We start from the raw sequence: 15,993 nt of genomic DNA, 5'->3' as shown, positions 1-15,993 counted from the left end.
CACAAGAAAGTAAAAATTTAACACTAGGTATGGAAGAAGGACAAACCATAGAAGTTATACAAAACAGGCTTGCAAAAGTCTGCAAAATAATCAAGAACCACTGCAGCAGCCCAGTTATATACACAGCATGAGGGAAAGCAGAATATGTGTATAACCTGTGGCTACTGCCAGCAGGCGGTGATCCCTGGCTCAAACACTTACAACACAAATACCTGCAGAGAGAGTGAGCATTTATTCAAGCTCATACAGTAGAATAAGTCATGATTTAATATAAATGTCTTCAGTAATTAACAAGGTAGATAAAGGATTGGAAAAACAGAGAATTAAATCTTACATTCTGAAGTCAGAATCATGCAAAAATTTTGGCAGTTTGTGAACTCTACATATTCTTTGCTTTATGCTCTTACCATTTTGAGATACATCTTCAGTTGTTTGGTGAGTGTTTCTTTTGCCTCCTTGATCTAAAGAATCATTGCATGGTGAGAACGATAGCTCCAATCTCTCAATGACTTGTACAGATTCAGTTCCCTTTCCTGAACTTTGAAGTCGGCATGATCTATTACTTTTGCTACCCCAGGTCTTTGTTACCTTGAAAGACATTATTTTCTTAATGAAAGACAAAAACGTAACAGCTTTCAAAATACTCAAAGGTAGACACGCATTTTGAATTGAACTTATTTTTCAAATAAATGTTTCCAAATCTTTTTTTTTTAAAATATTATCTTTCCAGGAAACTTTATGGAAGGTACAGTTCTATGTGGTATCTTCAATCTTTACAGTCTAGTAACAGGCAGGGTTTTTTCATTGAGTGAAAGGAAAACAAGGCAAAGAAAAGGGAAAAAAAATTAAAATTCACTATCTGGATAAAAAGACAGTGAAACTTGTGGCTATTCTAGACCTCAGGAGGAGTCCTTTCTTCTTTGGAGAAAGGAATCTCATTTTACATCTTAGTTTTCAATTGACTTCCTACAGAAGAGTCTACTTCCTTTGGCTGGATCCTTTATTCACAGTGTTAAACTGGGAATTGTAGTCCTGACCAGATGCCTAAAACCTGCATATTGTTTGCTGGCAGAGTGAGACCAGCTGTTTTCTCTGGCATTGTAATTGACAGCATCTCATGAGCTACTCTATGGCTGACTATCATCCACTTAGAGCATACCGAAATGCAGAGTTTCTGCTCTGCATCATAGCTCTCATCATAAGGAAAAATATTTACACACACACACAAATTTCAGCATTCTAGAACAAGAAATTCAGAAAAATAAGAATGATAAGAAATCACAGAGTAATTTCAGAAGGAAGAGACCTCTGTAGGCCTAATGCTGAAATTAGATCAGCCTGTTCCAGTCCATTTTTGTTATCTTTGAAAGTCTTGAAATTCCACAAGCTCCCTGTGACCCTGTTCCAGTACCGAACCACTTTACTTCATAGTTATACCCAGTCAGAGCTTCCCTGCAATTTGGGCTTGCTGCCTCTTGTCCTATCACTGCACCTCTTAGAAGAATCTGGGCCTGTCTTCTCTACAACCCTGCATTAGTTGAAAATAGCAACTAGATTCTCCCTTAGCCTTCTCTTCTGCGGGCTGAACAAACCCATGTCATGTGCTGTAGCTACCCAAGCATTTTACTTGCCCTCCACTGGACGTTACAGTATCTCTCGCACTGGGGGTCCACGACCAAACACAGTACTCCAGACACAGCCTCACATCAGTTCTGCAAAAAACCTTCAGTGTGACTCCTCTGCTTGTCAATCTCTTCCTTGGTAGAAGTGCCAGCAGTTTTGTTGTAATTTAAGCTTTCTTACCTCTTCAGATACCCTTGTACTGACTCTTCTGTTTGAAGATGGAGGTGGCCCAAGGATCTTTGATCCAAATGCAATATGTGATACATCCTGAGTTTTACTGCTGCGTATATTGCCTTGTCCTCTATTAACCAAGCTACCTAAGTAAAAAAAAAAAGTTGTTTTTAAAAAAATTACAGTACTTACAAAGAAAGTATTAATACTTTTTTCAAATCAACTGAAATAAGAGAATTATGAATACTAGATATACATAAAAATTATGTTCCTTTATAGCACAATCCCTAGAAATCTGTAGGAATAGCAAATGCACATTTTATAAAAGTGTGTCAACATACAAGCAAGAAACTTTTGGTCTATTATATAGACATATTTCTAATCTCCTTGGCTTTAAAGATTTATTTAAAAAGGGGCTATTTATAAACAAAAAGAATTGGTTTGCATGATTTCTTTAGAACTTCAATGAAAACCTAGCTTCTGACAGGAAGAAAAAACAACTCCAATAAATAACAGAATAAATAAATAATAACACAAGAAAACTGAGGCAAGACTGTCAAGGTATCACTCACAGCTCAGAGGAGAACTATCTACATGTAGCTTGCTTTTTGAAATTACTGAATCTACCGTAATACCAGGGCTGACCCCTAATATTGCAAACATACTCTATACCTGTTAAAATGTCCTACCCCTTTCATTATTTATTTTTTTAGTGGTTAAAATGTAGATATATTTTTGTAATTCTTTTCAAGCACAGAAAATGCCAACCAGTCTGCAAGACAAACAAAAACTAACTATGGAATGCAGGTGAATGTTCTGAAAAAAAATTAAAAGGGAAGGACAGTAAAATGGTTACATATTAATTTCATCACCAGGGTTGCAGAACTGCATGTAATAGCTATTTTCTTCTTTTTTAATTCTCCAAGATTGTCAGTGAATTCTTCTTTCCTGAGCTGATAAAAAAGGGTACCTTCACATTAATTTATAGTTAAAATTTACAATGTCTGAAGATCTTTTCTTGCTATAACTTCAGTGTTAAATTGCTCTCTCACTTTAGAGATCTGACACCTTCATACATCAGTAAAGTAGAAACAAAATATTTTGTCGATTCTCCTAAGCATTTTTCGTAGACTTATTTAATCTTATTTCAAGATCAGCTTTATTTCCAGTGTCATCAAAGAAATGAAAGAAAGATTATGCATTAGCCCCCAAATATCATAATTTACTGTACTAATAAGCACAAAAGAATCTACTTTCTGCCATTACTTTCTTCCCTTTTTCCTGATGTGACATTTGGTTGCTGCTAACAGCTGCCATTTCACAAGATTAGATGACCTGTCTTGGTTTAACATCAATTTCTTTAATTTGCCGACTACCTTGGGATGTTGTTAGCTCCAATTATAAAAGCTGATTTGCATGAAAGTCTCTCTTTATGAACACATTAATTGATTGTAATTAATTACCTACATCTACACATAACAGCGTGTTGATGGCATAATGAAATAATATGTGTAATTAAAAGTGGATGATACTAAAAATAATTTGTGCTTTTGATTATCAAATATCAAAGTTTAGCAGATAAAAAGAACATTTTCCAATTAAAATGTACTTAAACATACCAAAGCTTCCATTTTCAAGAAGCCCAACTTCTGAAATTTAAATAGCATGTCTGGAAGAACACATGCTATGTTCATAAGATGGGATTAAAAATAAAGATTAAACCTTAAACTGAAGGCATTTCATTTTCATGCAGGTCAGAGATGTAATAAATTATTTTACTATACATACCTAAGGGCTATATATCTTTGTAGTCCAGATGGTAAAACCCGAGTCTTGTTTTAAACGAACATTCATTTTTCTGTTTAGATATATCATTCACACTATTGTACTAATTTAAGTTTTACAGTCCCTTGTATTTTGACAATCCAGCCAAGAACTATTGATTTTTGAATACAGACATTGAGAAACTGAATTCCAGAGTTTCCTCTGCTATTTCAAAAGCAAACTTACAATCAAACTTCACAACAGAACTTTGGCTTGACTACTTGTAGGGCAATAATACTCTAAAAATATTATTTACCCTTTAATATTACAAAAATGGTACTTGCATGTAAAAAAAGCTGAATGTAATTTAAATAAGTAAATGTATGAAGGGTCTTACTCTAAGCAAAAATTTAAACCCCCTCCTATTCATTTCAACTGCTGTAGGACAAAGTATGCCTTTACTAATGAGGTATATCGAGAGAGAGCAAAAGTTAACTACTTGAAAAAGCATCAGCATGGTAGCTTAGTGCAGATGATAAAATCTTTATGAGCTGTTTTTTCCATATTCCGGTAAAAGCAGAAGAGAAGTTGTTTAAAAAGTATTTTCTTAAACCTTTCATATTATTAAGGTTGTTCTCAAAGAAATACTTCTTTCAAAGTTTATTTTTCTTTAGAGCTTCATGAGATGCTACATGTTAAATACTATTGTTGGCTGTAATAGTCTTGTCTTTTATAGTATTAAACTTCACCAGCAGTTATCATTCCCTGTAATTTATCTTATTCCTTTGGTCAATACTTTACACATGTACTTCCAGAGCATTTTAACAGAAATGGTGGATATGATTATTCACTGAATTCAAACACTAAAGATGAGAATCCTCAAGACTAAGTACTAAAACCAGTGGAATAAAAATGTATCTTCCTTACCTACAGCACCGCTTCTAACATTGCCTACACTGATGAAGATGTATTGGAAATGGATTCTTTATCTAATTTGCTTGTTCAGACCCACTTCTAAGCTACTTCAGATCTACTTCCTTCTCAAAAGATGTTCTACTATCCTGTTTTAGTATGATGAATCAATGACTCATAAAAGGTGGTACAGAGTAAAGGGAAAATGAAAAGCTTTAGTAAGACATTGCAATTATTATATAGTCCAAATTAAAGGCTTAGTCTTGTGTCTCGTACAGAAGCCAATAATAATGTAACAAAAGAGTAAAGAGGGTGCCTACAGAGAGAGATTTCACCTGTGTATTTTTCTAAGCTCTAGCAGTAAGAAGTTTATGTACTTTTCAAGTTTAAGCTGAAAATAACAATCAATTCAACATTTTAAAAGGGGCAAAATTATCAGTTCTCCATGAAGGACATGAATCACAGCATACAAAATACTCTCATTTTAAAATCCATTATAACCCTCTTTTTTAAGAAGTGCTTGCACATATTCTAGGATATTTACTGTTGCAAATGGATCTATAGAATAACTTAAAAAAAAAAAAGAGTACAGATTAGTTAATGTGCAACTGGATTTACAAAAGCAGTAATATCCTGGGAGTGAGGAAATTATATTTTTGATATGTTTAGAATTTTAATCAATGAAACGTACTACTTGTGAGAAATACGGATTTTTTCTACATTGATTTATTTCCTCATTGGAAATGTAGATGATGTCTTCAAAACTCAAAACAACTGATTTAAAAAACCTGATTTTGTTCAACCACAAAAAAAACTGTCAATAGCTGAAAATTTTATTTCATTCTTTACATAGCTACCTTAAGACCACTACTGTTTATGAGTAAATTTACAACTAGGGAGTTCCATTAATGAACACAAACAATCTATGTCTCTTATTCTGTTGCTGTTATTTAATGACAATCTATCTCATTACAAAATTGTTTTAAAGAGATATTAATTATTTTGAATCAAAACATTAAGGACTGTAAAGACATTTGTCTCAGTGAAATTTTGCTATTGACTTTACTGCAGGTAGGAAGCAATACATAGTTTTAAAGCAAAATAGCAGCTTTAGTAAAAAGCAGTCAATTGTCTGACCCAAGTCTAGTTAAGCAATTTCACATTCAAATCTTGCCATTTGCTTCTACAGTTCAGCTTCTACTGATTCTTGGCTTACAAACCTTATGCAGACAGACATGCCAATTTAAATATAAAAACACAGGAAGTGCTATTCTAGAACAGGCCAATAATCTGTCTAACATCCAGCTTCAAACAATAGCCAAAACCAAATGCTTCAGAAATGGCACAAGATAATTTCAGTAGGGATTTATGAAATAATCTGCCTTCACCACAGTTCTTGGAGTAAGGTTGGAAAAACGTAGAAGTACAAGATTCAATTTTCCCTTCGCATTTTCACTGGTGCTAAATACGACGACATGGACATTATTCTTACCCGTATAAAATGGCCAACTGATTTTGGAATCATACAGATTTCTTTACTTCACCAGCTTATTGTAGCAGTGGATTCCATATTTTAATCATATTCTGTGAACATGGTATTTTCTTTTATCAGTTTTTAATTCTCAACTGCATCATCACATCAAATGATGTCTTGTTTTTGTGCCATGAGATAGGAAAAGCAGCTTTTATTGAACTTTCTTTGTATCACTAGTTACTTTATAAACTCAAACCAATTTTTAATGTTTTCAGCATCTCTTCATGTGAGACTTTTTCATTCATGCTGCTTCTCTCTGAATCACTTCTCTGTCTGTAAAAACTTTTCTGAGATGGTTTAACTGGCAATCTATAAAGTATTCCAGATAATAATGCAAAACTGATTTATTTAAAGGTTTGGTACCTTTTCCATTTGATATGAATTTGAACTTCCTGCTACCCAGTATCTTAGTTTTTTTTAAAATGTAGCTACATATTAATCTGAGAATTCCACTGAGCTGTATCTATGGTTATGATAACTTTCCTTCTTTGACTCATTTAATTTTGACGCTTTAAAGCTTAACTGTAGTTAACATTTATCCCCAATGTACAATCCTTTGCATTTATCAAAGCTAGATTTTACATGGTATCACGTTACACATTTACCTAGTACAGTGGCCCCTAGCTCATAATTTTTCAACACAGTGGCCACAAGAAATAAAAATAGCAAACTGAAACTTTGTTTAGCAAAATATGGTTCCTGCACATTACCTGCTCTGTAGTGTTTTTCATGAAAAAGTACATAGGGGATTGGCCATCTTACAAGTTCAAAACTCTCTGAAGTCCCACTCTTTGCTAACCTAGGATCTGTATCACATGAAAATTTTGCTCCCATGTTATTCACTTCTCTTTTGAGATTATTCATAACAAAAAACTTCTAAGGCCTCCTGCTGTTAGTCTTCAGCTCTAATGAAAATTTAAAATTTGAACCTCTGTTTGCTTTCTGTCTCCTAATTTTTATCCAAGTCAATAGTTTGTATCTTGGCACATGACTGCCTAGCTTCTTCAATAAATCTCTTCTATGCCATGCTGTCACAGTCTAAATTATATGCTTTATCTTCTAGCTTACAGAAACATTCAAATAACTTCAAGACACCAATAAGACAAGATTTCCTTTTTCAGAGTATAAACTGAGGAGACTATGCGTGGTCATATTGTTAGAAGAGTTTCATTAATGTAAACATACTTTAAAAAGAAGTGTAACAACTGAACAGCCACACTTCAATGTACATTCAAAAGACATACCTCAAATATTGTTACTATAAATCCCATGCTTGAATTAGAATTGTTCAGGGTGCACATAGATCTCAAACTATAGAACAGATACGTGTCTATGTGTCTATGACACCAGAACATGCAGTTTTACAAAAAAATCCATTATTTGTATGCATACTGTATAGATCATATTCACAGTATTTTAATACAACATAATACCTGTTTCTTGCACTGTTACTGGGTACCTCCTGCATTTTATTTCTGGCTTGTGAATTTTAGTCAGGTTCAGCAATTGTGTAACTTGTGGCACATCTGTATTTAGCTGACAGGTTCGAGGAATAACATCTGTGGGCTCATATGGCATAAATGGAACAACACACATATCTAGAATCAAAAAACACGGGCTTTACTTCACTCAGATGGCACAACAGAATTAAATTTGACTTACATTATTTGTTAGATTACATATGCTTTAGTTCATATGGTGATAACGATTTAATAGATTACGGTCATTTGAAAAATTTGCTGCAATTATTCACTTTTAAGACAATAAGCATGTACATTTTAAAATTATATTGTGCATTTTTTTAGGCCAAAAAATTTGAATACATTTAAACTAAGAAATATGGATTAATGGCTAGAATAGCCATAGTAAATCAACTTCCTTGATTTGGCAAGTGAACAAGCAAAACAGAATCACAAAATACATTTTGTTAATTTTTATTACAACTCAGCTTTAATTCTAATACTGATATACTGATTTTCAGACAAAATTAACATCTGAAAATGGTATTTATATCAGTGGGACTGAAGCAGCAAATAGAGAAGTTCCATATATGCAAATAAAGAATTTGACAAGCTTTAATTCCAAACTTTGGACACCATTACACTTCCATGATAAACTAAAAAGCTGTCAACCCAACCTAGCAGAATGTGATCTGATTCTCTCTGCTTGCCCTTTGACAACCAATATAGACTGAGTTTATGAAAGTTATTCTCTATGAAGAAAGGTATCCAGAGTCAGAACCATTCCTGATGTTCTGATGCAAATTCCTTCCAAATTTCATAAGACTTTAATATAGTAAGCTAATGAATATTAGCCTCTTTTCCAAGGATAAGAAGAAGTAAACATAACCCCAAAACCGAACACAAATAATGGATCAAGTATTGAGATCCTAATAGAAAAATTCAAGTGTCCCATGTTATATTTCAGTAGTGGACATATTTTTCCAACCATTTTTTCACCAAGCCATTACATTTTTCACGGCTATAACACAATACTTAGTGACAAAAACCTCATACATAACCTCCAGATTACTATGGAAACCAGAAACTAGGTATATATCAAGCCTGTATGCCTCAGTATCTCGGGGCAGAGAAGATGAATTCTTTCCTCTTCTATCTCAATGATCTCATACAGAAATAATTTCTTAGTATATGTTGTTTCTCCTTTCCACTTGCTATCATTTTAAGAATGCAAAACATACTGTATATGAGCTACTAAGAAAGAGTAACACACACATTGCACCTTGAAATCACTACTTCCACCACCAAGGAGGTTTAAGCAAAGAACTCGACCCTCATTACAAGTTGCAATGTCATTGCATTCAGTGGAGCTCAACTAACTGGTCCAATCATCTGAGAGGAAAAAAGCTTTATCAAATCATGATTGTTAACTGAAAGTTAATTAATAACAACAACAACAAACTACTACTGTTTTTCTGTAATTGGGTATAGAGTTATTTTAACACAGCCAAACCTTGAGCTGTAATGTAATTTTAAGACTTGCCTAGATAAGGAAATTCATAAGCATACAGAAAATACTATGCCCACCAGCTGTGTAATAATCATAGAATTGATAATCCAGTAATTAAAAGTGCAATAATTTACCATGCAAACAGTTTATTAAAGCTGTCTACTCATTATGTTAACTACATTTTGGAATTTTGGAACTCATTTAGAACATTTACACACATTTCAAAAACTGTTTAGAATGGAAGACAGAAAACAATGCACCGATGGAATTAAATTAATTTAAAGCCAGTGAGGCCTCTAACTGCAGTTTCTGCTGAGAATTTACCAGCTTCTCTCTGCAGTAATTTTTTGAATTAATTTTTTTTTCCAACCTCACCAACAAATAAACAGGAGTAATCACAATGATCACATACTCTCCCGTATTGGTTTAGGTTTTCCAAATGGAAGATACATTTTGTTACACTTACAATACTGCTAACTATTCCTTCTTCAGAAACAAGAACCCTTTCTTACTGTGTGTTCTTTAAAAGCCACAACATGAAAATTTGAATGAAATCGAAGCTGACCTATACCTAGGGTTCCTCTAAAATAAGAAAGTGGCAGCTGTGCTTTTTCAATTCCTCCTCTATTACTGCAAATATCAGCGAGGAATGAAGTTCTCTCCCTTGGAAAATAATGATTCAGGATTATGATGCTAGTCTGGAGACTGGTAAACCTTTGACCAATATCCTGCTCTATTACAAATATAATCTCTGAGTTTTCAGCTTACCACCAGTATTACTTTCCCGATGAACAAGGACACATTAGGATAAATGGACTAAAGATCACAGAGGGGTGTTTATGATAGTTTCATAGCTCTGTTTCCTATAGTACTGTTTTGTTACATTTTTGTCTTGCATTATTTAAAGAAGAAATCTTTCATCAGCTGCTAATGTCCAAAATTAAGAAAACAAACAGCAGATGCTGCTAAGTTTAAGTATCTCTCTTTCCTTTCAGACACTCTCTTCTTGGCTGAAACCTGATTTCTATCAGCATAATATACCCTCGTTAAAACAAGCTCTCTACTTGATATATCTTGCCAGAATTTCTTCAATAAAATACTTATAAGGAAGTCAATGTTTAAAACAGAGGAGTACACATATATTTAATCAGTCGCCTAAAGTCCAACACTAGCAGATTTAATATGCTGTACTACCACTTTAATTTTCATGAAATCATGTAATCTTTCAAATTGTCAATCTGATGACTAAGAAGCTTTGATTTTATAATATGAACAGTTATGATTAAGGCTACATAGTAATTATAACACACCATCTTCCTCAGCTGTATCTTGAGGCTTGGATTTTAAAGTGAAGATCTTTCTCAGTTTACAGTTAGCTGAAATACTAATTCCATCCAAAGACTGGAAGACAGCTCCTCTGAATATTTCACTGGTGAATGCTACCAAGTCAATACACATATTGCACCACTAGAAAAGAGAAACAATACTCTTTAATAAAACCCAAACACTAATCATTGCAGAAGAGTATTAGTGTATAGTTCTCTATAAATGAAGTCTCTGCGGAGTATTAGATTATCACAGGCTGTGATTCACAATGCATAACATTTTGATATTAAAAAAGATATTGCTGGTTTTGCACTTACAACAATTATTTATACAAGCAGATCAGTACATATGACCTAGTGACTGCCAGCCCAAGTGAGCTCTGTTACCCAGCATATCCACGATATGTTTTGCAGCTAACTTGTGAGAAAGTATATTTATTTTTCTGGGGTTTCTGGGGGAAAAAAAATTGTTATTCAATATTACTTCATAAATTAAAGCTACTGCAGCTTATGTGCTCCAAAGGCGATAGCTGGAGATTCTTTGATGATTTCATTCTGAGATTCAAAAAAAAGGATCTCTCCAAAGCTTGCACCCCTTCCACACTGAAAACTATCAGGCAAATTTCTAGTATGGACAAGACCCCACTACTCATTGTTTATAATAAACGTTAACCATTCCTGATAAGACATTTCCAAAAGACAAATCAGATAATGACAACTGCCTAGGTTGCTAAAGATCCTACTTAAATACATGTTTTAATTCTCATTAGATAATTATTCCATTTGTTTCAGGAAACACTTTTAGAACACTAACATCAATGTGCTACACTCTCCTGCACTATTCAGTAGCTCTTTCAATTCTCTCAGCTTCAAGTTTTTCCACTTAATTCAACTCTTGTATACTGCTATTTTTTATAATATAGAAATAAGCAGTTACAGGTATCTATTTTGCATGTGGACCATATTACACTTCCATTATCCTCCCAGAAAAAAAGAAGTTTCATATAAAACAAGTAATGCCACAAGCAGAAGAACTAACAAAGTATGTTTTCTTTGTGGCTTTATGTTTTGCGTTTAGAGTCTCTGATGTTTAAAAACAAATATGCTCATACTTCTGGTGTTCCTAACAATTAATCTCCTCATCAATTCTGGTATCTAGTGAGGGATGAGCTGATGCTAACACATCTTCTATAACCGGGAAATAAACAGAGATGGCCTTGAGGAGAAATGTAACCATTCTCATGAAATTTACACAACTGTAATATATTTGATATGATTACTCACATGTAAAATTCAGTTGATCAATGGGTTGAAGTTTTATTCAGGGAGAAGAATACCAAGACATAATGATCGTTCATGCCTCATTTCCTTATAAAGTCAAGATAAAAGTACTAGTTTCTAAATGCCAAATAGTAAATATTTTTGGAGAAAAAATTTAGGTCCATACATTATTATTCAGCTTTTAAGTCTGAAATTTTGGAAGGAAAGGAATACTTGTTTTGAAGACACCAAGCAATGGAATGGAAAATGCAGTATTTAATTATAACTGATATTTCTATTGCTGAGGTTTAAAAATAGCATCATTTGTAAGAATACAATACAGAAAGCTAGGATATGAAAATGTAAACTATGTTCTACTGATGGAACAAACAACATATTATATCCTTATTCACAACCAATCATACTGATAATAATGGTCAGCCTGTGTATACAATAAGTTAAACTATCAGAGCCATGTAAAAGATCTATCTAATTGCTGAAAGCAGCATACTCCCTCTTTTAAGTAAAAGCAACAGTAAAAAGGCAGCTAACCATTTAAAAGAAGACAGATTTGTATTCAGATACACTAAGAAATACAGACCTACTCTTTAAGGTTGGTCAAGCGTTAAGGTTATTAAAATATTTTGTCATTATTACTGATCAGAGCATTTAGATGGATCTCTGATTAATGTTTTATTATCTAAATTAAAATGCATAACTGAAGTTCATATTCTGATGGAATTTAACTTGGTGTACATTTATGCATACTTTAATCCTGAAACATTTGTGCTAGCCTAACACCAAGACCAACTAACTGAAATTATACTGAAGAAAAATAATTTCATTTCAGTGGATCTTGAAGTAACGGCAACTTCAGGGGTATGATCTGATGCATATTCATTTGAAAAAAATCCAACCAGTTCTTCCCACAAAGCAGAAAACTCCTGAAATCTAAAATTATCACAGCTGCCTTCACCTAAACTATCTTAAAAGAAGTCATAACTTCAGAGATTTTTGTAAAATATTCTCTCACATGTCTAGCCTTAAATCCACAGATGCTTAGCATACTGTTATTTAGTTCTCTTGGTGCATAGTTATATTTTAAAATATTTGAAATCTAACTATTCTCATCTCCAAATGACTTTCTAAAGCAGTAGTTGAGACTTCAGTCTTCACAAGGTTATATGGTAACCATCAGGTTTTGTATCCTGACAGCTATTACCATATGTTGTGGCTGGGCATGGGAGAGGGGAACAGGGAGAAGCTGATGGCTATTGTTTTATTTTCACCAGTTTGACATATATGTTGTTTTATATATACCAGAATCTGTAAGAACGTGAAGCACATGAAAGTAGCCATCAGCTACAGTCTACCTGCAGCTCCAGTGAATGTAATAAAAGGTCACTACGGGAGAAGGTACACATGAACAGGAGCACTATAATGAAGAAGCACCAGGGACACAGAGACAGAGAACTTTACAAAGGCTGAATAGACAGCAGAAGTGAGAGCTAAACACATCACAAACAGCATTAATCTTGGAAAATGGGAATGAACTCCTAATGTTAGAAGAAGGGTAGAAGAGCAGTAGTATTAAGTGGTTCTGATACTGTCCAGCAGAGGGGACATACACACGTATCTTGAATCGGCAGGAACTGAATTCTAAACCAAATGGTAATTTCAACAGGTCTATAAACTTACATAAAACATTTCTGATATAAAAAGCGTGCTCAACCACAGTTCAAGGAATATTCCCAAGGTACCTACTATTTTGCGCTTGATGGTAAACAGAGGAATTTTTGCATGCAGAGGGGTTACAGATAACTCCTTATGGACTGTTGATAAATACAATCTTCTTTTAATATTTCCTAAATCAGTTATCCTATAAAAGAAGAAGCAGGAGAGAATGGAACAGATCTTTGTCAATTCAATAATCCACTATCTTTGGGCAATCACAAAAAACCTATTCATATGCAGAACCTTTATGTCAGTGATAACAAATATAGAATTTAAAAATTACTTCTTTTACAAGATGATTAATGAGATTTCTTTCTCAAATTCAAACTTTGTGGCTATATTCCTGCATATATAAAATCACTTTACATGCTAATTTTATTTCAACAGTCTACACTCTTCACTAGATTTCCATAGCCCTTCAGACTATGAAAGAATTCAATTTGTATGAACTGAGAACCCAGTAGCCTTTAATAATCACATTTGTTTCTGCCCCTTAAGCTTGTGTTATCTTGGGACACACTGTCACCTGCTAACTAGAAAAACATTACTCTCTTGCTTTTCCTAAAAATGCCCCTGTCATTTTATATAGACTCTTGTTGGCTTAAAGATAGACACAAGACATTGTCTGTCTGGTTTTACTTCCTGAGCACGTATCTTCAAATGTGAATTATAATACAAAAGTTTATTGCTCACTATTCAGGTCATCTCACAATGACATCGAGGACACTGAATCTGAACATGTCTAATAGATTCAGACCACAGCCATGATCACAAAGATTAGGTTTCCTTTAAACTGATAAAGAGGCTAATTTTTATGTTCTGTTTCTTTCAAGTCTTGTGAGCAGCTATACTGGTTTTGGCTGGGATAGAGTTAAATTTCTTCAGAGTAGCTTGTATAATGCTATGTTTTAGATTTGTGCTGAAAAGTGTTAATAACACAGGGGTGTTTTAGTTACTGCTGAGCAGTGCTTACGCAGCATCAAGGCTGTTTTCTGCTTCTCATACAACCCCACCAGCGAGTAGGCTGGGGGTGCACAGCTGACGCAAACTGGCCAAAGGGATATTCCACACCACATGACGTCATGCTCAGCATATAAAGCTGGGGGAAGAAGAAGGAAGGGAGGGACATTCAGAGCGATGGCGTTTGTCTTCCCAAGCAACTGTTACGCATGATGAAGTCCTGCTTTCCTGGAGATGGCTGAACACCTGCCTGCCCATGGGAAGTAGCAGATGCCTATTTAGCTTTGGTTGCACATGCAGCTTTTGCTTTACCTGTTAAACTGTCTTTATCTCAACCAACAAGTTTTTGCACTTTTACCCTTGTGATTCTCTCCCCCTTCCCACTGTGGGTGGAGTAAGAGAGCAGCTGTGTGTGGCTTAGCTGCCCACAGCAGCACAACCTTGATATTCCCCAGGAGTCCTACCTTACTATACTGTAGAACAGACATTAAAGGCTGCAATCTGTATGGTGAAATAATGATTAATTTACCTATTATTTTTGAACAGGCCTATTTCTAACAGATGGGTATTTCTCTGTAATTAGCAGCCCCTCTGAGAAGATGACAAATAATTACAATAAACAACTTTCTGTCACTACTTAGTGCTGTTAAAAATAATTACTCATAATCATTATATTTAAATGCTGGGTTTTAGTTTAAAATTGTGAGACTGCCCTGTAGATTATATTTTTTATTACTGAAAACACTTGTTCATTAGTAAGGACTACCTGTAGCTTAACTAATGAAATGTTGTCACCCAAAATTTGCAGATAAACACCCTGAAATGTTGTTAGGATTCCTTAGGTCACCTTAGGAGGGCATTAACTCTGAAGCAAGTTACATACTTTAGCTATTATGGCAATTCAAGTGTTCAACCAAGGACAGTACAAAATATACTGCAAGTATGTAAACATCAAAAGGTTCTACTAGTACAGGCAATTAAAAACACAGGAGCGCCTTCTGATTCCCCATAGTCATTAAGACCATCCTGCAAAGCAAACAGGAAGTCCGTCAGCTTTCCAGAACTTGGTGATTCTTTCCTCTCCCTTGCAGACAGTCTGATCTTTAATCTATTCATCCTCATAACGCGGGTGGGCAAATCAAAATGAAGTGGAAGAGTCTACTAGCAGTTTCACTTTGAAAGACTAGCAGTTCCTCTCAATCACATGCACTTCAAAGGCAGAAATTTCACTACTGTGCCAGAGGAAGAACATTATATCCTCACCACTGCTATCATTAGACATAGCAGATTTCAGTATCAGCTGCACATATATTTATGGATGGATAAATAATACCATTGAGTCCTTGAAAAGTGATTTCATCAGACGACCTCAAAGTGTCTTACAATGCTAGCATTCTGGGCTTGATCTTACTTTTGAAGAAATTTAAGCAAGATGTGAAATAATTCACCTAAGATCATCAGCAAGTTGGCCACATAGCTAAGCCTGTGCCCCAGATCACGGCTTAGTTCCACATCCATTACTTTGCTTCTCATATACCCTTTGATGAAAAACCTACGGATGTAGTTTTCAGAAACTCTCCACTCTGTTCTAAATCTTGATGTTCAGAAGTGCTAAGAAATTAAGGCACCAAAGAACTTCAAAGAATTGGAGTAGTAGTTGCTTGCAACTCCCCTAGATCTCCCGGTTATGTGTAGAGCTGAGCAACTGTACAGAGGAACTAGGTAGCTGCAGTAACCTAA

At 34.5% G+C, this 15,993-nt stretch overlaps 1 protein-coding gene across 1 annotated transcript in view; it reads right to left on the bottom strand.

Annotated features, from left to right (window-relative positions):
* LOC103918908 (chromosome unknown open reading frame, human C3orf67) overlaps positions 1-15,993 on the bottom strand; it is an 81,124-nt gene that overhangs the window by 46,373 nt on the left and 18,758 nt on the right. Inside the window, exons 5-9 of the mRNA XM_009326332.1 lie at positions 13,258-13,438; positions 10,285-10,441; positions 7,438-7,602; positions 1,753-1,940; positions 408-588 (exon numbers count right to left, since the gene is read on the bottom strand). Of these exons, the coding sequence (XP_009324607.1) occupies positions 408-588; positions 1,753-1,940; positions 7,438-7,602; positions 10,285-10,441; positions 13,258-13,438 (872 nt within the window). The remainder of the gene's footprint in view (positions 1-407; positions 589-1,752; positions 1,941-7,437; positions 7,603-10,284; positions 10,442-13,257; positions 13,439-15,993) is intronic.

The sequence above is a fragment of the Pygoscelis adeliae genome, unplaced genomic scaffold (assembly GCF_000699105.1).
Source record: "Pygoscelis adeliae isolate BGI_AS28 unplaced genomic scaffold, ASM69910v1 Scaffold606, whole genome shotgun sequence".
Classification (NCBI taxonomy): Eukaryota; Metazoa; Chordata; class Aves; order Sphenisciformes; family Spheniscidae; genus Pygoscelis; species Pygoscelis adeliae.
This window is presented reverse-complemented; position numbering and strand designations above follow the sequence as displayed.